This window comes from Oreochromis aureus, linkage group 15 (genome assembly GCF_013358895.1).
Source record: "Oreochromis aureus strain Israel breed Guangdong linkage group 15, ZZ_aureus, whole genome shotgun sequence".
NCBI classification, from domain to species: domain Eukaryota; kingdom Metazoa; phylum Chordata; class Actinopteri; order Cichliformes; family Cichlidae; genus Oreochromis; species Oreochromis aureus.
Window position 1 is genome coordinate 17,722,349 of NC_052956.1, and position 21,801 is coordinate 17,744,149.

A 21,801-nucleotide genomic window follows, 5' to 3' on the forward strand; every position below is an offset into this window, starting at 1 on the left:
GCCGTAATATTTGCTGGCATGGCTCTGTTTTGGGACTTCCCTGCCCTTCATCGTGCATACTTGGAATGCAAAGGGCGGGGAGAGCAGCAGCAAGACTTCCAGCACACAGCAGAGCAGAGCAGGCGTCAGTGACAACAATCCCTAACACTGATTAGGCAGGAAACAGCATGAAATGAGAGGCTGTGGTGGAGATGGCTCCCACTGCTGCTTGTCGAAACTGTAACTGTGGGCGGGCTAAACAGCTTAAATGGCACGCCCTATATGAGATTAGAGAATTGCATATTGAGTAATGTACATCTGAACCACCAGCTGATTTTCCTTGGCAGCGTCTAAGCATGACCTCATGGCAGCGAATACTAAGCTAGATTTTTCAACTGCAATAAACTGGAAAAAATGAGCAAATGCTCACAGATAACAATTAACTTCAATTGACTTTTTAATGTATTCATTTATTAACTGCTACTACATTTTCTGATAACCAATTACCTAAAATATCTGTCTCAAAGTGATTGTAATTATGTAATAAAATTACCAAAAATGGGAACAAATAGTTATTAGTTAATACTAACAAAACAAAATCTCAACATGGTAATTTCACCATGCCTTTACTTTGAAAAGGGCATCCCAAAAAGTTTCTCCATAAACTTTCAGGCATTCAGCTAATCACCCACAACCTTCTCAAGTTTAAACCAGCTGTCAACTCAGATGCACTGAATGTGCACGCTGATGTCCCTGACCTTGAAAAAGAAGCTACTGTACACATCTGCTGTACAAATTTAAGCAAGGTTACTGAATCAGCTTCAATCTATCTCCACCATCCCTTTACCAGTGCCACTTTCTCAAACGGGGGCCATTTACAGACTGCCTGTAGAGCGCTCTAGGCGAAGCGTTTGGTCTGTTCGTCTTAAACGCTCTGCTCTTTCTCCTCTTTAGTCTCCACATTGCTGCGGCTTTCTCTGTCCAGATCGTCCCACTCACCATAGGCAGTGCACAGTCTAATGAATCATTCATTAGAACAACAAGCATTGAGGATGTGCTGAATTATTCAAAGTGCTTTGGCTGTGGTGACTACAAGAAACCAAAATGTGATGAAGAGGCAACTCAATTATTGAAGTGCTTTTTGTGATACACAGACAGTTGAGTCTGAGAAATAATGAATAAAAGGAAATCAGAAACTCTCCCTTGAGGATCAACGCGGCAGCTAAATACACTGATGAGTCAGAGTGTGTGTTTGGAGGGCACTGGAACAGAGGTACATATGCACTAGTCCCACAGTGCTCAGCAATGACTGGTGGAGTTCCTACAAGATCGTATTTAACTTGCTCCTTACACTGACTTTGGTGCACTTAATGTTATCTTCTGTGACTTCTGAAAGCCTTTCGGCATGGTAGCGCTGAAGGCAAATGTCTTCCTCCTTTCTTTTTCTTTTCCTTAACTTGCAAAGCTGTGACATCACAAGAGTGTCACTGATGTCAGATACACCAGTGACAGGAGGAACAGCTCAATAGCCGATCTTTTCTTACCTTCTAGGATTATGAGTCCATCGTGAAGCTGGTAGAGACTCTGGAGAAGCTTCCGACCTTTGACCCCATGGCTCATCCACATGTGAAGTTCCACTACGCGTTTGCTCTGAATCGGTAAGGCAACGAGCATACACGTCACAGCGATCCACAGTGTAAACCTCTAACAACAACCTGCACCTGTAGCCATACTCGCAAAGGCTAAAACAGGTTTTCTGCCAGCCCACTGAGCCAAAGCTGACCCCCAGAAACCTTTCCGGCAGAAACCCTGCAGCATGCACACATATTCAGTTTGACAGATAAAAACTTTAATGAAAATGCTACAGTAGGAGCTTTTTTGTGTGTGGTTTGGATTTTGCGACCCTTGACATCTGAGTAATGTGTCTTCTCCACAGTGTCGCTGGTATTGTGTTCACCTTTTGAATCTGTCACTGTGGGGAAAAGTAGTCCTGGGGACACCTACCGTAGCAGGAGCTATTACTGTATATTCGGCGTATCCCTGTTTCCTGTACTTGTGTTGCTGTGTTTGCCTGTTCTGTTGGATATTTTATTTTATAAATGTGGAAATATAAACCTTAAAAGCTTTTCTGCCTGTCATCCCTCTCACTCACAGCAGTGATCATCACATAATTTGTTTGATAGGGTCACAACTATGTAAGATATAGACATGAAACTTTTGTTATGTAGTTGACATGAGAATGATGGTCAGGCTCCAACAGACTGTGGTGTGACCCACGAGTACTGAATAGGGTACATCAAATTGAGGGAAGGCGCTGGCCTTTATATATTTCTTATATTTTTAAAATTTTCATATATTTTATTTTTATGTCTATTTTCTTTGATATTTTTCTTTATTTAAATATATAAAATAAGTGTATTTATTTCCCAAAATAATCAAGTTATTTATCCGTCTTTGACTTTCTCGACCTCATGAAATCTTTGGTGAGATGCTTCACACAGATGTTGTCATAGAGATGGGCAATTTTGCTTTCATTTAAATTACATAAAACTAGATGCTTTATTGATGTATGAAGAGTAAACTAAGATATCACTAAGTTATCAGAATGTGAAACTGAAGAATATTTAGTTATTTAGCATTATATTTTGTTTTGAAGAGAAGCGATGACATGCACTTACACACACCTGCTTTTTCTTTAAGGACCTTTCACAAAACAAAACACACTCAGGTTTCCTGGAATCAAAACTTCTAAACACAGTGAAGCAAATGCACTCTTTTCCTTTGTCCTAGTCTTTTCTCTAAGTATCATAAGGGCTGCCAGAGTATTTTTCATGGTGTTCAGGGTTTTCTTTAAATATATTCTAGCAGTTTCATTTATCTTGCGTTAGCAGAGCAGTATTGAAATCCTAAATGTATGTCTCTAAGCAGCTGTGACATTATTGGTGCGCGTCTAGCTACAGTACTCGTCTCAGGAAGAGACAGATGTACAAAACAGGAGGTTTTGGCTGCTTGTTTCTCACCAGCTGCTTTTCTTGTAAACTTCCTGCGGTTTTCATGGTGTGACTGCCTCAAACAGCAATAAAGCATGCTGTTCTTTAATTTGGCAGCAAATGGAAAATGTTTCTGTAGGGTGCCAAGATGCCCGTGTGCTCGCTGTTAGTAGCTGCTTCATTCCCACTATGTGATATTGCATTTGCGAGCTCGAGGCGGCATACCGAGACATTTTGTGAGACCAATTCACTGAATAAGTGATAATGATGGAAAGCTCTGTGTCTGTGGTGAGGTTCAGTTGTATCCTCCAGTGTTAGGGCAGGTCGACATGAGCAGAGGCACATCTGTAGGAGGGCATTTATGTCAGTTTACCTACTCAGCAAGTAAACCATTGTATAAATACAATAGTTGTTCCAGGAGATTGTTATGCCACAGGTGGTGTAACTGTGTTGTCTGATTTGTTCTTGTTGGTGGGAGGGAGAAATAGATTTTGAGCGCACTAAAGGTGGTAAATAGGTCATATCTTCTTTTTGAGACTTTTGGAGGCAATAATTATATTTTTAACTTTACTGTACTTTATTTTACTGTATTCAGTTAGTAGCGACTTTAAAGACAAATAAATAGAAAAAACGAATAAATTACAATGTATTATTATAAAACTGACCTGCCAAACAGTATAAAAAGCACCACATATCCCCACATACAAGCTGCAACTTGCATAACTTGCAAACTAATGTGTCGGCAGTTGTAATCCAATGATATGATACACATTATTTTGAAATGCACCAAGGTGCATAATGAGTATTTTTGATTTGGATACTTTAATATTCAAATTACAAAAAAAGTCATATCAAAGTACATTAAAATGTGGTAATGACATAGGGATTCTGCTACACAGCTCACAGGTAAGATATAGGTAAGATACACCGTAAAAGAAAATACAAATATACCCAAAAAGGCAAAAAAACAACAGGGAATCTAAATTCAAACAGGGAGGCAGGGAAAATGAGGGAAAGATTCACAAATACCATGGCTTAAAAAAAAGGACAGGACTATTTATACACATCGGAGAAACAGAAACAGCAGAGTGGACAAGACACAGGTGTGGGCAGTCATGACAACGAGATGGGGGAGGAAATGAAATTCACATAACTATCAAAGTAAAACCAGGAATGACAAGAGAACCCAACTGAACACAGAGATGCAAAAACCTGCACAAAGACTTAATAGAGAAGGGACGGTGGCTAGAATACTAAGCCCGAAACAAAAACACAAATATTAAACTGTTAATTACAGCAGGAATAACGTGAACACTGAAAGACACTGTAAGGGAAAACATGGAGGGAACTCCATAAAAACAAAACTGGAACTTTTAGACCTAAAGGCTCTGGGAACTAGAAAAAAGGAATCAAAACAGAAATCAGAATCATCCTAACTGTTGTGTAATTATTGTTCTCATGATACCAAAAGCTAAAACTAACACTAAAAATTCATAAAAACAAAACTAAAACTAAACATAAAAACACAAACACAGCATATCTGGAAGCACACACATGCATATTCTGTTTCATTGCTATCCCCTGTAAGATTTCTGGGAATAATTTTACACACCATAAAGGCTAGGCGTGATTTTTGCACCATTGTGCTGAAGTGCCAAATATTTGATTTGCATGATCAGACAAAAGCAGATCTCTCCGTTTAAGAATTTAGGTTTTCCACACAGTCGTTAGCACTCATCCCTGCAGCCTCTGTGCATTTGAGCATTCCCATAGATGTTCTAGCTATTGCCTCTATTGCTAAAGAGAACACTAGCAGCTCTATGTTACGTATTTATAATCACCCAGAAGTAGAATTATATCCTTGGTAATGTAATCTCCTCTTTTAAGCCTGTTTCAAAGCTATTATTCAAATTACTCATAAACTGCCTTCAGATAATAGTTTGTAGTAGGTGGCACCATAGAATAATAAAGTCAAATAATCTACTCTGTTCTGAGTGTGAAACTGAATGAATTCCTTCACTGAGATGGAGTTGTATAAATCATTACCTTCAATGAGCTCTGAGTAAGCAGCATGCAGCCCACACCATGCCTTGAGATTATCAATATTTAGCCTTAATAGGCACTTAATCATTGATCTAAAGTAGGTGCTCTGCTTCTAAATGAATCTGGTGGGTTGAAGGGGCTTCCGCCTCAGGCATGTGAGTCTTCAGCTCTGCTTGGGGGCCTGGTGTGCAGGTCTTACTGCTGAGAGTCTGACGAGATCGAGGAAAAAAAATCTCCATATCCAAATACCCATCAGCACTCTGAAGAAAAGAAAGAGGGAAGCGGAGAGATGCATTCGAAGAGCAGATCTTGTTTCCCTCATTGCTCTTCCCTCTGGGCAGTCTCCATGGTAATAGCTGTCAGCTCATATGTTTTATTTAACCTTCACGCCCTGGAGAGAAGCCACGTTATGTTAATAAGGAGGGTTTTTTTCATGACTGTCACACATTTTGTCTGTGTGATACTCTGCAGGATATCACCTCTCATTTCTTCTCCCAAGTCTGTGTTTTGGACACAATCTGTTTATCTTATCCGATTAATAAATACTGTTTGTCCTATCCATACTTTAGCTGTTATTTACGTAAAATAAAATGTGTGCAACACCAAATGTAATCTCAAAATACTGTTTTTTATAGACGCTCCAAACAATTTGCCGACCTGAGGACAGCAGCATTTATCTTCTTCTTTCAAAACTGCTGAAAAGCTTTGCTAAAAAAGAAATCACTTTTGTGATTTCACAATACTAAAGCAAAGGTTGGTCTAGGTGCAAGAGGGGTGCCTTGGGAAATCAGAAAAATTCAATCAGAAATAAATAAACCAACTGGGGATAGATCTCTGGGGATAGGTGTCAGGCACACTGACACACTGAAATCAGTAAATCAGTGTGAAACGGTGTATCACTTTCTCTTTTGTTTGAATATCACAGTAAAAAGTAAAGTAAAAACACTGCGAGGAAAGCTATACATTTTTAAACTTGTTGTATTGTTTAGCATTCATAATTAGAACATTTTACATTTTCTATGATGCATTCAGGAGGACAGGCCACCGCTCCTCCCCCCTTCAGTCAAGCACCTAACCACAAGCTTCCTGGTCTCTATTTGTGATCCAACTTCTGTTGACCAATCGTGTTTGAACAAGCTTTATTTCCCTGCAGGTAAACAGTCTGTGTGAAAGGAAAAAAAAAACATAATAAGGAATGCATTTGCAGAGAGAAGTCTTATGGAAACCATTATGTGATCAAAGTTCAGCATTTTATTCAATTTATGTTTGCTTTTTAAAAATGTATTTAATTACTTCTTTTAAAGTAGCTTCATGCTGTAATGGTTTAAACTCCCTGGTTTCAGACCAGGAGTGGACACAAATCCCGAGAGGCATGTCTCAGAAAATCATCCGGCATAAAAGTCTGCCACATGAAATGTATGGATCTCCGCGTCTTAATAAGGGAGTAGCAGGAAAATTGCATTTTTTTTCATGATATGCATTTGTGCTTACTACACTATAAGTCCAAGTCAACAAAACGTAAGATCTATGTGTGGCATTTCGTTTAAGCCAGAGTCGTAGAATGAATGATGGAATGACTTTCTCCGGGGCTCTAGTTTAAGCTATCTTTGCTTTAACAATGAAAAATTTCTTGTTCTTCACCTTTCGCACGACAGCATTATTTACCCATCCAGATTGAAATTACATGTAGCTGTCCATACTTTGATAGCTTTCATCCTGGCAGCAGTTTAGGATGAGTCACTCTTACAAGACTGATGTAGATGTCAGTGAACTGGAGCTCTGTTGCTACTTTCAGGGATTTAAATAAACGCAGAATATGAACCACAAGTCCCCAAAATTCAGATTTATCTTTATATCTTCGTTTTTCCTCCACGGATAGATGATCCAAATAGTCTTGCCCTGAGACAAGTGGAAAAAAAACAACACTTTTGTCCTGCAATACTGTCATTCTTTCCGGTCATAGTGGATTAATGTTTGCCTGCCAGGGTAGTGATTCAGTCACGTGACTGAAAACTATGGTTTGCAGCTCTTTACATTAAAAGAAACAACACTGTACCAGGTGTTCCTCTAGTAAATGACGAAGATGCATCTGGCGACCTTCTTAAATTGCTCTGTAGTCTAGGTCTGATGCTCACGTTGCCATTTTTGGTGCTTTCGGTGGTGGACGGCAGTCAACCTGGGTCCCGTGACTGATTTGCCGCTTGGCGCCTCATATACGACAAACTCAAACTTTCTGTCAGAATCAACATTAAATTCGCTCAAATGCTTACGCTTACCCATTTCTTTTCCGCCTCTGACACATCAATTCTGCGGACAAAATGTTCACTTCCTTCCTAATGTATCCCACCCACTAACAGGTGCATTGATGAAGAGATAATCAGCGTTATTAACGTACCTGTCAGTGGTCATAATATTATGTCTGGTAACTAAAGTAAGTTTGACATTTGTGGTTTAAATGTCGGTTTAGAAAAAGATAATGGATTTAAAAACTGAACGTGTACCTTTTGAATACTGAAGTAGGATTTCCTATATGATACAGTTGGTATATTAAACATAATTCGTGTAGCTAATAAATCAAGACAACTGAGATGACAGTCAATTACACGTGTGAGTCAGATATATCTTCCTATTTGCATTCCTGTTACTAATGAAGCAGCAGCATTAAACATGTCTTCTGTTGACACCCGGTGAAAAAGTTAACATCCATGTAATGTAAGCAATTACCACCTGAAGAGGTTATCGCTCGTTCTTTAATACCATAATAGATTCCTTCTTCTCTCTTTGTTATTTTCCAGTTCGACTGCTCGTTAGAGAGCCTCAAATTATTTCCTCACAGGTCAGTTATAACTGATCATTTAGTCCCTCATTGAACACCTGTGGTACAATTGGAACTTCACAGTGCTTAATAAAATTGGGCATTCTCTTAATGAACCCAGTCACCTCTGTAATTTAAGGTCCTGGTGGCCTCCTCTGTGCCTGGTATTAGTGTCCAATAACAATACCTCTGCAGCTGTTCCCTAGCTACACACATATGTATGTGCTCCACACACCTACTCCGCATGCACATGCATGCTGCTGGTGATGCTCATTTTAATGCAGTCTGTTCAAACCAGTCATTTATTTATACACCTGAGAATATACAGGGTCATTTGGCCATTTCTTTGAGTCTCATTAGCTTTTAAGTGTGCAGTAAAACTATAAGTCATTATTCATGTTCTAGAAATTGTATTTTAAATGCCATCGTGTACCATTTTAATGTTTACCCTTTAGGCTTTGAAAATACATTAACTCTTGGTGTGATTATGTAAGACAGTTGCTCAACAAAAGTGATTCAAAGGGGAGCGTACAGTACAAGTTAAATGCAGGTCTGTAATGGATTTAATGCATATGTGAAATGTGATATGTAATGAAATAATCGAGCTTAACTCACCTTTGTAGCTCACGTCTGCTTGAAGCAAGAAGAAAGTAGCACAGCCCACAGGTCTAAAGAGTTAAGCAAGGGCAAAAGTGCATTCTTTGTAATGCCCAGTAGGGGGTAACACCTCTGGTTGTAAATTGAAAACAGATTGAATAGAAGTCTATAAGAAAATGATCCTGTTTCTCACTTGTTTTGTGACCTCAGTGACCACAGTTTATGATCTCATTTGCTGGTTTTAAGTTTTTTTCAACACAACACATTTATTTTGTTCATTATTTTTTCCATTTGAAGTAAAATAAATATTAAAGCAGGGTGCACTTCATGACATGTCTACCACATGCCTGAGAAGTCAAATCTCCCTGGAACTGTAGCACGGCTGACTTGGATTGTGTGTAAAGCATGATACAAAAACATTAACATTTATAAATGCAAAAATATGAAATATCTTTTAAATAGTTGCATCAGTTCTGATTGTTTTTTAAATTCTGCCTTTCCAAAGTCTGGTTGCAGTGGAGAATGTCATTTTCTATTACTGTCTCTCAAATGCAAAGGTGCTTTCACGCTAAATGAGCAAATATAATCTCTCCAGAAACTTCTGGGTGTGATTCCAAATGGGTGTGCCCATAAAACCTTCAAGTGGAGGTGTACAGGAGCCACCCTTACCTGATGCCATTGAGCCTAGACACCTTGCTGATGAAAAGAAGTACTTTCCCTTTCGGGCTTTGACCACAACCAGAATTTAAACAAAGAAAGATACGTTTTCACTCAGAACAAGTAATTAACTTCTGAGTGTTTTGAAAGTTTGATGAAGGACTGGGATAAGGAGCTTACTGATATAGTGAATTTATGGACACTGGTGTAAAAGTCCCCTTTAAGATTAATAAGTGTTAATAATCACAAACCTAAATCCACTGATATCTCTAGATATGCTCAAAGCTGTTTTGGGGGTTAGTTATTAACCTGTTACATGCTTTTTTGTGTTTTGTCCTGTGTGTGGTTATAGAAGGAACCTTCCGGGCGACAGGCAGAAAGCCCTGGACATCATGCTGCCCCTGGTGGAAGGCGAGGAGCAGGTAGCGAGTGACATGTACTGCCTGGTGGGACGTATCTTTAAGGACACGTTCCTGGAGTCCGACTTTACCGACACGCAGAGCAGAGACAACGGCGCACTCTGGTGAGAGAGCGGGCAGGATGTCAGTGTGCATGTGACATTTCTGCTAAGCCAAACACATTCTGAGTCACCAAAAATTACCATTTCTAAGGGCAGGGTGCATGAGAAGTACAGTGACTCACTAGATCACACCATTAAGAGTTTATCATGAATGGTGTCAGTCAATGCAGGATTTCAGAATGGCTCTTATCGTGAAGGTAAAACCCTTTGCTGGTAATGAGTCTGTGAATAAACCACAGCCACATAGTGTGCAAAATTCTTTGAGATTGCACAGCGACACCTCATAACAACATAAGAACAATGCAATTAAAATCCAGACTACAGGGATCATGGATAACATACCAAGATGACTGAAATTTAAAATTAGCAAACATTAGCAGTGACAGTGGTTTGAGCTGCTAAATGTTTTGTGCATGTTAAGCTGAGCTGCCTGGTTTCTGCTGCTGGTAGCAACAGGAAGTGGTGAGTTAGCATTTATTTTAAAAGAAGAAAACAATGTGAATATAAATATTGGTACAGGTTAAGATTAATGGCATCATGATTCAGGAAAGTGCCCTACTTGTCTCTGTAGAACCACAAACCCTTGCTATTTGAAGACTGCATCACTTCCCTCAACTGCCTAGTGTGACCAAAAATAGCTGAACCTTTTCAGTTCAATAAAGTTAAACTGCTTTGGGTTAACATCAGACTATTGTAACTTCATACTAGAATAACAAAAATCAGAAATAAAAGACATTAAGTCCAGCGGCATTGGCACAAAAACTGCTGCCACGCTTTATCTTTCTTTTGTCTCATCTTTTATCCTTGGGAAAACACCTTAGGGATGATTTGACATGTCTCAAGAAATCTCATATTTTCAAACTGTGTTTCAATAAGTCAAGTATAATATAGTCTTGTACGTCCTATATTAATCCTAACTAGAAACAGTACTTGTTTGAGTAAGTCTGACCAAATTGTGATTTTAGAAAATTAAATATGAGTGAAATTTAGTAACAATTTATACTTGGCTAGTTTCTCCTTCATGGCTGTCTTCATTTTTACATCTGCTGTTCAAAAGTTTCTTCATACAATTTTATCCTTTTTTTCAAATATCAGGCTGACCCGATTTTAATAGCCAGGATCCATTATGGTCACAGTTAGCAGCTGTCATCAGTGTAAGGCAAGTGCACGTGGGGCAGTGGATCAGGTCAGAGGATGTATGCGTACATCTTATCAGATGTATGCACATCGTTTCTTCAAAATTCATGGCAGTCATAAGTTTATCCTCTAGTGTCCAGCTGTCAGAGTAAACTGCGGAGGCATCCAACAGAGAACTTTCAGCACTCTTAACTGTGGTGTCTTCATGTTGTTGTGTGCCGCTCACTGCACACTGAGGAGGTGGTTTTGGCCACACAAACACAGTCTTCACTTGCCTCCCACCCAGCTCATCAAATTTACCCCTTGCAACGTCGTCTTTCTCCTCAAAATGGAAACCGAGTTTCAGTATTAACACAGTGGAGGAGACCCAACGTGTATCAAAGACAGATCACAGCAAGTGGTAAGAACAGGGCTTCATTAAATGATCTGTCCATCAACCTTCATCGGGACTTCCAGGGAGAAAAGAGGAGTTAAAATCAGCTTTTTGTCAGTGGAGTCTAAAAATCCTTTTGATTGCACTTTTATATTAAAGGTTTCTGTGTCTTCTTACAGTCTGGCATCTAATAAAGAGATTAGTGTGAGTAAATTAAAATTCTGGTGTTTTTGGAAGTGAAAGTTTACATTTTCTAATTACATTTTTTGGAGCCTGACAACTTGCAGAGACCTTTTGGATATGATAGAGCTGGATATTTGCTACCCAAAAACTAGCTAAGTCAGCATGACGCTAATGAGTAAGCACAAAGAAAGATGCATTTGAAGGGTTTCCAGCAGCTTGTTGAAACTGAACTCTCAAATTTGCCATCTCCTCATGAGCATGGCTGTGATGCGAGTGCACCGAGGCTAACATTAGCTGACGGAAGTCGGCTTATTGAGAACACAAGGCGGCTGATTGTCTTTATCTGGAAATTGCTTTTTAAGATTTCATATCTTTGTTGACTGCTTAGATAATCAGGCTCCCATCTGGCTGTTATTTTCAATTCCGTGTCACAACTTGGCACAGGCCTCTAATAACGCTCGCACCCCTCCCCTCCGCAGAACAGATTGCTCATTAAATAAATGAAATTTCTTGTTTTGTGGGGGTACTCACAGTTGCTGTTTGCCGTTCTGTGGCCCCCAACTCAATATGGCTGTAATTATTTTTTTCTATCTTGAAGTGTCTCGGAAAGCCGGGGGAGTCCTGGGAAGCCATCCATTATCTCAGGGATGCTTGGGATTTGGAATGACGCATTTCTTGGAAGAAAACTGTTTATGTGAATCATTCTTCTTCTCTTTTCAGGTTTAGAAAGGGGTTTGAGTCAGAGCCAACACTACACTCTGGTATCAACTATGCTGTTCTTCTGCTGGCAGCTGGACACCAGTTTGACACGTCGTTCGAGCTCCGCAAAGTGGGTGAGTGGACCCTGGTTACTTTGGTCTGTGTCCTAAATATGCGGCTTTTCATTTTATTACACTAAGCCTGCTAAATAACCACTGAGTAATCAAACTCTAATCAGTCTAATCAGTCCTTTGTCTGTAATTTACACGATAATTGTTATCCTAACGTGGAAATGGGGGTCAGTTAAAGCTGCACAAATAAATAACTTGTATGAATGGAAATGAAAATTGCATCACCCACAGAGAAACAGTTCCCCTCACAGCTAAAGTGCAGTTTAGCATCTTTCAGCTCATTGCTTTTGTTCTAACTTGGTGTCAAATTAACTACCTTTGCTACAGCAGCAGCTGTTTTTAATGGAAAACCTCTAATAAACTCATATATGCTTCTAGCTCAACGCCAAACAACAACTGTACAAAGTCTAGAGGAACCGAGGGCAGCAAATTTTGGGAGTTAGCTGGAACCACAACAAATGCAGAGGAAGTGAAAATTGGATTCATTTAATTCACCCAAGTGGCAAGAGACACGGCTCCAAATGAGAGATAATTTTGTTATGTGTTTGCTGAGTGTGTTAATAGTGTTTGCTAACACATTCAGCGTGTCAGCTGTTGACACAGTGAATGGTGATAATGTTTAACAGATTTTTTTGACCAAAAAAATGGATGTAACTCCAAAATTCACTTTCCTTTTAGCTTCGTTTTAGTCTCCAACAAGGCAAGAGGGAGATATATGCTGCTAATTGTTCCTTACACAGCCACTAACTGTGTATGCCTGTCATTTGGTGCAGAGCAGAGAGTGCTGAGTCATTTATTAGAGGGGTTTTTTGACAGAAAGTGACTTCCTGCAGGTGAATGCTATTAGGATAAGGTTGGAATGCCAAATATGAACCAGGGGAGTAAAGTTATGGGTTGGAAAACCAAAACAATGAAGTTAAACGGAGCTTTGTTAAATAAAGTTATTTTTAAGCCTTGTTATTATTATGCATATTTCAATAAAGCAAAATCAAATAATGTATAGTTGTTTCCTTTTTTAGTCAGGCAGGCGTGTAGCTGAGCTTTTGCCCACACTTTTTTTCCCTCTGAAGTCTGAGGCTCAGAGGAACTCAGGAATCTGGGAATTAGAGTTGGCTTTTCTGGGAATTGGCCTGCAGCTCTCTAAATTAACCCAACCCTCACTCCCTTTATGCATCCCTGGGGTTATCTCATAAGATCCCCACTGTCTCTCCAAATGGCAGATTTCTGCAGCAGGCTGTGCAAAACATGTAGCTGCTGCTTATCTTAGCAGTTCTAATAAAAATAATAATATAGCTAGGCTGCTGTAGTGCGAGTTGTGGCACACCCAAGTAGAGCATGGTCTTTCTTTGGCTTTCTTGTTAACTGGCATGTCTGCCTATGGTCCAAAGGGAAATGGAACAAAATAGAGATATTTCACCAGCATTAAATTGTTTGTCTTGTTTGCAGGAGTTAAGCTGAGTAGCCTGCTGGGTAAAAAAGGCAGCCTGGACAAGTTGCAGAGTTACTGGGACGTGGGCTTCTTCCTGGGTGCCAGCATCCTGGCCAGTGACAGCACCCTGGTCATCCAGGCTTCTGAGAAACTCTTCAAACTTAAAGCCCCTATCTGGTGAGAGCACAATCCATTCAAATTAGCAGGCCAAAAAATACATTTTAGACCACTTCCATCACCAACTGTGACTCTCTCTTTGTCATATGAAGTCTGCTCTGCTTCCCTTTGAAACTAAAGCAGCCATCTGTGGCCACTGGCAAACATTTGGTGTATTTGAAGAACAAAGAAAAAAGTCACCAACAAAAGCCACTTTGCTCATTTGAACAGTATCTCTGTCTTTACATTTTAGATTTGAAGGATATAAAAGCCTGGTGTCGTGATATTTTGTGAATTGTTAAAAGTGTGGTACAACGCTTCTCCAAAGATACGACTGAGAACTGATTTTTTTACACTTTTTATAGCGCATATTCATCTTTAGTCCCCTAAGCTAGCCTGCAAGTCTAGATGTATTTTAAAGAAAGATGCCACATGAAAATATCCCTTCCACGCCATCGTAACATAATGCCTTCACGGTGGTGGAATATAGTTATAATTGCCCGCAAGGCATGTGGTAATATAAGACTTCACACAGATTTTATGATACTTTATGTACAACATGTGGAGGAAAATAATAAAAATGTTTCTTTTTTTCTACAGTGCATCAAACCCAGCTGTTTTTTGTTTGTTTTAGTGCTCTGAAAACCATCACACCAAAATCAGGCTCCAGCATAGAAACGCAGTCATATCTTAATGTGTTTATTTGTTAGCAGTTTTTCTTAAACAACGCTAAAGTTATCTACAAGTAAGGTATTCTCTTTTCTCTGTCTTCATATCACATGTTTTTGTAATTCTACAGTCACACTGTGGAAAACATTGGTTGGAAACTGCGGCTTGAAATTAATGCAACCCTGTTCAATGAACTTGTAATCTTGTTACCTTTAAAAATGTTGCTTTGAAGACCAGGGGACCAGGTCTGCGACCGCTTGGAGTCAGAATGAGACTTTAAAAATGTTGATAAAGCATTAATAAGATGAAGTCAGTCTACAGGAAATTACAATACAACCATTTGGCAACCAACTTGAAACAAGTCACCTATTACAAAGAGATGTTGTGGCCATCGGCACAGATTGACTCGGACTGAGTGCAATAAGCTGACAGTTTGTCTGCATCTATATATTAGATGGCAACTATGTGCAAAGCAGCCATAAAGACATATGCCAAAGCAGTAAAGTTGTTTATTTCTGTTATCTGGTAATACTTCTGTTGCTTCCAGGTATTTGCGGTCATTGGTGGAGACCATCTTGATCTTTCAGCACTTCAACAAGCCCAGCGTGGAGCAGCCCTCCTACAAACAGGAGCTGGTGGACTTTTGGATGGACTTCCTGGTGGAGGCGACCAAAAAAGACGTCTCCTCTGTTCGATTTCCTGTAAGAAACACAGATTAACCTGAAATAATACATCTAATTTTTTAAAATGTGGAAACAAAAAAAAATGCAATGCAAGCTCAGAAAATTAAGGGTTTAAAATGTGCAATGCATATATGTCTTGTCCAGGTGTTGATTTTGGAGCCAACTAAAGTGTACCAGCCTTCATATTTGTCCATAAACAAAGACGTGGATGACAACACAGTGTCAATCTGGCACGTCGCTCCTGATGACAAGGTGCGTGTCCCACTGCTGTAAAATCTAATTATTTACAGAATATATTTGTTGCATAATACTGAGTATAAGTTCGTGTACTGTATTTTATATATATATATATATGTATATATGTGTATATATATATATATACATATTTTTTTTTTTTTTTTTTTTTTTTTTTTTTTAATAGGAATATGGGTAATAGAAAATTGTATAACACAAAAAATCTCATTGCAACCATAGAAAATATTTGTCTCTGTTTAAATCATAAAACAAAATCCTATGCTGGTGCACCTCAACAGTTTGTGCTGGTTTCATCACTCTGTTTCATGTTAGCAAACATACTGATGCTTCCACTGGTTACAGTAAATGATGAACTACAGATAATATCACATAAGGCGACAAATGTTAACGAAACAGGAAAGCTGAGATCGTGATCATGTCTCTTGTAGATCTGGGGAGATGCTGTGTTGTGATAATGGACTTTCGCTTCCTGTAATGAAGCTTTATGTCTCCGTCTTCTTGATTGTTTTCATATGTTATTGCTCATTATTCCCAGCTTACACATCAATGTAAATGGTTGCTCGCCAGGAAAGTCATGCTAGTAAATGAAGTAAATAAGCGCCAATGATATAATCCAGTGGCTAACTGATTCTTATGATAATGCTCGCAACAATAATAATTTATCCTGTTGATTTGACTTGTCCTGCAGAACAAGGGGATCCATGAGTGGAACTTCAGCGCCACATCTGTACGAGGTGTCAGGTCAGTGCCTGCAGTCTCTGCAGAACCTTGTCAAAAGTGATCGGTTAGTGGACTTTAAGCAGACTGCAAGCAGAAACTACTATGAAAAGGCTAAAAGGATAAATATCATTAGAGAAAGTAACATTTGTTTCTAGTTCAACTTTCAAGTTTTATTTGTCATATAGAGGTAACAATGTTACATCATTACCGGCTATGAGATTCTTAGGTTCAGAGCCCGCTCAATATTGCACGTAGCAAAAAAGCAAAATTACGCTTAAGGTGACACTAATTTAAAATAAACTATATAAATAAAGAAAATATATATACATATTTTTTAAAAGAGTGGGATTAATAAATACAGATTACTACAAATACTGTAGTGGCTGTAGTGCAGAGGTTATGGTATATACATGTACAGTGTGTACAGTGATTACAAAGACTGGAGGTGGAAAAGGCTTCCAGCACTCGTGTTGTGACCATGAGTTTACCTGGCACTCAGCAGACTCTGGGGACTCACAGCAATGTTATGAGCTCTAGGCAAGGAAGGACATTTCCTGAAATATCAAACTGCTCCTTTTAAACAAATGAACACTGAGTTCCTACTTCCTGTGTGGCTAGAGAAAATTGCTTCATGCCATACCTCTATCTGTCTCCTGTCTCATTTCTGCTCTCAGCTGCTGCATAAATAGAAGCATTAAATGTCCAAAAGTTGTAATTATGCAAAGTGAAAAGCTTTTGAAATCAAATAGAAATGCATAAACATGCTTAATAACATTGAGTTGTGTACTAAACAAGCTGATATTTCAGTGTTCAGAAATATATTCAAAACGCCCCAAAAGACACGTGGATAAACCAAAAATACTCGTTAATTCGAATAAAAATGGTGTTTAAAGCCCAGTGCGACATAATAGAAGTCGTAAAATTAAGAGTAAAACAAACTCATGCATTTCCTGCTAAACAAGCAGGTGTATCTAAGCATACTCAAAAGCAAAAATAAGTAATTTTGTAATAACTGCATGCAATCTGCAATTGTAAACACCAAAGCAGAGGTTTTAGGTATGCCCAATCGCTGTGCTGTCTCTTCACCTCTCGTGGCTTCAGAGGGTATCAGAGTGCTCCAGCGTTACACAGACAGTTTTTATGATGTCCTTCCCTTTGCCAATTTTTTTTTCCACAGTCCTCAAAGGAATTCAGTGTCAGATCGGAGAGAAGCTGAGGGCTGTGCTCACATGTTGCTAGGGAACGACTCATTCTCTGTGCCCACTCAGCCTGCAGACAGTCAGCAGGACACAATGGCAGCCCTGCAGGCTACAATACAACCACACATGCAGGGACTCTGTTGTCTGGTTCAGCAGCTCTGGCCTTGGCATTCTTACTAAGGAATGGGCAATTGCCAATTCCACTGGATAAAAGTTTCCATTTAGTTGGTACAATTGTAGCTGTCCGTCTTTTGTGCAGAAATTGAGCATCATCTAACAGCTTATATGGTTGTTTCTGATGGTGGCTTTCATAGGAAACAAACTACAACTGCTGTAGTCCATACTCATAACATTAGATATTTACTGTATATATTAGCATGAAATACTTTTAGAGTGCAGTATCTGTGTGCACAGGCTGCATTTATGAATTTAATTTTTACATGTGGTTTTACATTTTTAAGTCATTCAGTCAGTGATTCCCAATCAGGGTACAAGCACCCTAGGGGGCTACTTCTGCGGTAGAGCGGGGGTGGTGGAGAAGATTAGCTCTACTGGTACAATTAACAGAGACATTATTGTTTTTCTTTATTAACTATTATCTATAATGTGAAATAGAATGGCATTTATCCAGTTCTGCTGGAATAAGCTAGAAACAACTATGTGGGCAGCTGTTGTGTTGTTGGTGATGTTATAGTGTTAGTGTTATGTAACTCTGGGGAATAAATCTTTTAAAACTTTTGACCACTTACATTTGTCACATTTACAGTTTTTTATGCTCTAATGATTTATATTTAAATCTAGGCTCTCTCCCTTTCATTGAGATAGGGGTTTGCTAAAAAAAACAACAAAAAAAACTGCCTGCAGGCTAAGACAGCTGCAAAGCACCTGGACTTTGTTCTAAAAGGACTTCGCAGTTAATCAGTTGATAAATTAATTTAGTATACCCCAGAAAACATATTATGACGTGACCCTCTATGAGCAAGGACTTAGCAACAGTGGGAAGGGAAAATTCCTTTTACACCAGAAGAAACCTTTGGCAGAACCTTTTGGCTGACTTGTTCAAACTGTAGCTCTCAGTTAAATTACTGACTGAGAGTATGCATTACAACTTGAACATGTTAGCTAAAAGCGAAAATGTTTGCTAAATATAATAGTGAAAGAGCTCAGAAATAGTAGTTGGCTAATAAATAAAGAAAAAGTAATAAGTTTGATTACTAAAGCTTTAGCTAGCTTTTATTACTGCTGACTAAAAGTGTGTATTAATGATAGCTAAAATGGAAATGGAGCCTTAGCTAGCTTTGAAACCATTGGCTAATATGCATTAACAGTTCAAATTGCTAGTGAATACAGTGAAAAACCATAAGCTAACCATTTTTGCTAAATTAGAGCTAGCAAAATAAAAACCTGTTGGGTAAAAGTCTAAGGAGCTTGGAAAGAAAAGCGTCTGGGCTTCTTTACGTTGCTTGACGACGTTTCACCTCTCATCCGAGAAGTTTCTTCAGTTCTAGGGTCAAATGGTGGAGAGTCCCAGATTTAAGCCCTATGGGAGTGTCCCCCCAAGAGGGACAAAGGACATCCTATTGATCCTCTACCCAATCACACGAGCCAATATGTCTGTGAAAGAAAGAGGTCTTTCCAAGCTCCTTAGACTACGATGACCTGGGTGACTGAGAACCTTCACAGACATATTGGGTAAAAGTATTAACAGCTGAAACTGCTAAAAAAGCAGAAACAAAAGCATTAGCCAAATAGAAACGGCAAACAGCATTAAAATAAGGAATGTTGTCCAACAGTACAGATTAACAAATGGCTAAAAGAAACAAAAGAAAATGTTAAATATTGTGGAAAAATGGTAAAACCCGTCACTAACAGCTGATGAAATAGTAATAGCAACATGACGTGGATAAATAGTTGAAAGAGTGACTTAATAGTTGGTATCATTTGAGAATTTTGTGGAATATTCCAAAAGAAAAAGTTTGTAGCTATAGCTTCATTCGCTGTACAGCTCACATCTGTTCTAATGTTATTGTAGACTGTTTCTAACTGTGGACAAACTGTGGACTGTTTCTCCTCAGCATCTCCAAGTTTGATGAACGCAGTGCCTTTCTCTACGTCCTTCACAATGCAGAAGACTTCCAGATCTACTTCTGCACAGAGATGCATTGTAAAAGGTTGGTCTGTGTGTTCTCACTTACAGATGCAATTCCAGATCTTTAGCCATTTAACATAATAAATCATGTCATAATGTGACTGCATTCATTTAATTTTCAGTTCAATTCAATTCAGTTTTATTTATATAGCGCCAAATCACAACAACACTTGCCTCAAGGCACTTTAATGTTCATTTAAAGTTAACTTAAATGGCCTATCCTATTTCTACTTCTTTTTTCATACGGAATTACATTATTGAAATATTCATGTTTAATGAGCCATGCACTGAAATTCAGGTAGTGAACAGCCTGAAATGTCTTAACCATAAGTGTAATTTAGCATCTCTCTGTTCTCCACATTCAGTCAGGCTGCTATTATTACAAAGAAACGCTGCAGTCATGAATCGAAGTAAAGGGTCGGCACAGCTCCACACCTTTCTTCATTGTAATGACTTCATAAGTAGTGGCTGTAAAAGTGATAATGCACGTGTGCCTCAGATGAATTGATCAATTAAGACCACCACTCTCATAATTGGATCCATGCTTAATAACTTAATAACTTAAAACTAATGCCCTCCTTCTTTTATTGAGCCAGTTGCAAACCCTTTACAAAATGATGTTTTATTGATTAGAGGTACCCACATTACATTACCTTACATACAAAACGACTGTGGAGAGGAGCAGTCGAGGTTGAATCCTTATACCTATAACAATTTTCACACGTGCATTCCAAACCAAAACTTGCCCCATATTACCTTTTTTTTGTTCAACTTGTGAGAAAGAGCAAGTGGAATAATGTGCTCCAACTTTTTCTTGAGTTGATATGTAAAAACAGCTTATGGTTAATGGGCAATCTGCTTCACCTTTACTGACACAAAGCCTTATGATTCTCCTTAAAACACACGTGTTATTGAACTGATTAATTCTGAAAGATTTCACAGCAAATTGTAAACTTAAGTAATTTTCTTACTTGAATTTAGGACAAACAGGATCAGGTCAGTTACACAGCTGAGCCTTCTCATATATGGAATAGAGCAGGAAATATCCTGCATCAGAAACGTTTGCACTTCTGGAATTACGCCACATGTTTACTTACTGACAGAGCATACAGAAGCATACACTAGCAGTGAATGCACTAAAATATTAGCTGAACTTTTCACGCACTGGACCAATCAGACATCGATTTTGCAATCTGTAATTAGCAGGTTAAAGAAAGAAGTTAAGCTCCACGTTGGTTGTGCCTTTCTCATCAGTAGTTTGAGTGTTTCCCGTCAGTCCTGCCCTCAGGTGCGAAGTTTCGTGCCTTCCCCATCACCACAAACACACCTTGTTTCATTTCGACACCATCTTCTTCTTCACTAGCTGCTATGTGAAGCACTGAGTGTTCAGACTTGTGACTCTCACATATGAGCCTTCCGCGCTCTTCCAGTTCCATTATCTGGAGTGTGAGAGTCAGTGAGTCATGCCTGACTCACGCCTGCTGTTGTTATGATGCTGCTCTCATTTTAACAGCATTGACAGTAGGATAGGAGTGGTGAGAAGAAGGACAAAGGAAGGGAGGGAGAAATAGATGAAAGACGGTGGGAAGAGGAAGAGACCCAGATTGACTGCGCTTGTGCATGTGTGCACGCACAAGCGCACGTGTCGCTGAACACCTGCAGGCATGCGGTGTGTGACAGCATGACGAGGCAGCGTGTTAATTCACAGCTTGTGCGCTCCAAGAGTGGAAAAGGTCATTGTATGTATGTATGCATGTGGGAGGTGTGCATGTAAACACGTTGTAACCCCTTCTGGATAAAAGCACCATCAAAACAACACCACTCAATAACAATATGCACAAAATGGATTTCTGACAAATAATTCCATATGTTTGTGATTCTGAATTATGTTAGCTATTTAGGTACTACACATATATATATATATATATATATATATATATATATATATATAAGCTCCATAATGTATTTTTTGTTAGGAATTCACCTAAGACAGGTATTGTTGCTAATACAGAGGCCAGCTGTGCTTGATTGTACTTATTGGCCTTATTTTTATTTGCATTTTTTCTGTTTTGGCCATCTTTGACTTGCAAAATGCTTCTTGCGGCACACATAAGTCTGATTTTAGCTACCAGTGCCAACAGGGAGATGTTTACAGCATATTTTTGGCCTTAAAAGGCTTTTTTGGCCTTATTGTAGAAGGGTTCCCAAAGTTGGAGGCCCGAGGTACCGTTAGCCTTCATACTTTACATTTCTATCCCACATTGTTTGTAAGTCAGTGGCACTGTATCCCTCGCAATCTGACATCACACAGACTTTGTATGAGGGAGCTGGCAGAAAGACTGGATAATGTCCAATCTGACTACATTGGACATTTCTGCTCTCATATGCATCTCTGTTGTGTTCTGGATTTTTTTTTT

At 39.0% G+C, this 21,801-nt stretch overlaps 1 protein-coding gene across 1 annotated transcript in view; it reads left to right on the plus strand.

The window, feature by feature from the left end:
• map3k5 (mitogen-activated protein kinase kinase kinase 5) overlaps nt 1–21,801 on the plus strand; it is an 82,375-nt gene that overhangs the window by 35,812 nt on the left and 24,762 nt on the right. Inside the window, exons 6-13 of the mRNA XM_031728534.2 lie at nt 1,531–1,637; nt 9,434–9,604; nt 12,015–12,127; nt 13,571–13,730; nt 14,926–15,079; nt 15,206–15,313; nt 16,005–16,057; nt 19,311–19,406. Coding sequence (XP_031584394.1) covers nt 1,531–1,637; nt 9,434–9,604; nt 12,015–12,127; nt 13,571–13,730; nt 14,926–15,079; nt 15,206–15,313; nt 16,005–16,057; nt 19,311–19,406 — 962 coding nt within the window. The remainder of the gene's footprint in view (nt 1–1,530; nt 1,638–9,433; nt 9,605–12,014; nt 12,128–13,570; nt 13,731–14,925; nt 15,080–15,205; nt 15,314–16,004; nt 16,058–19,310; nt 19,407–21,801) is intronic.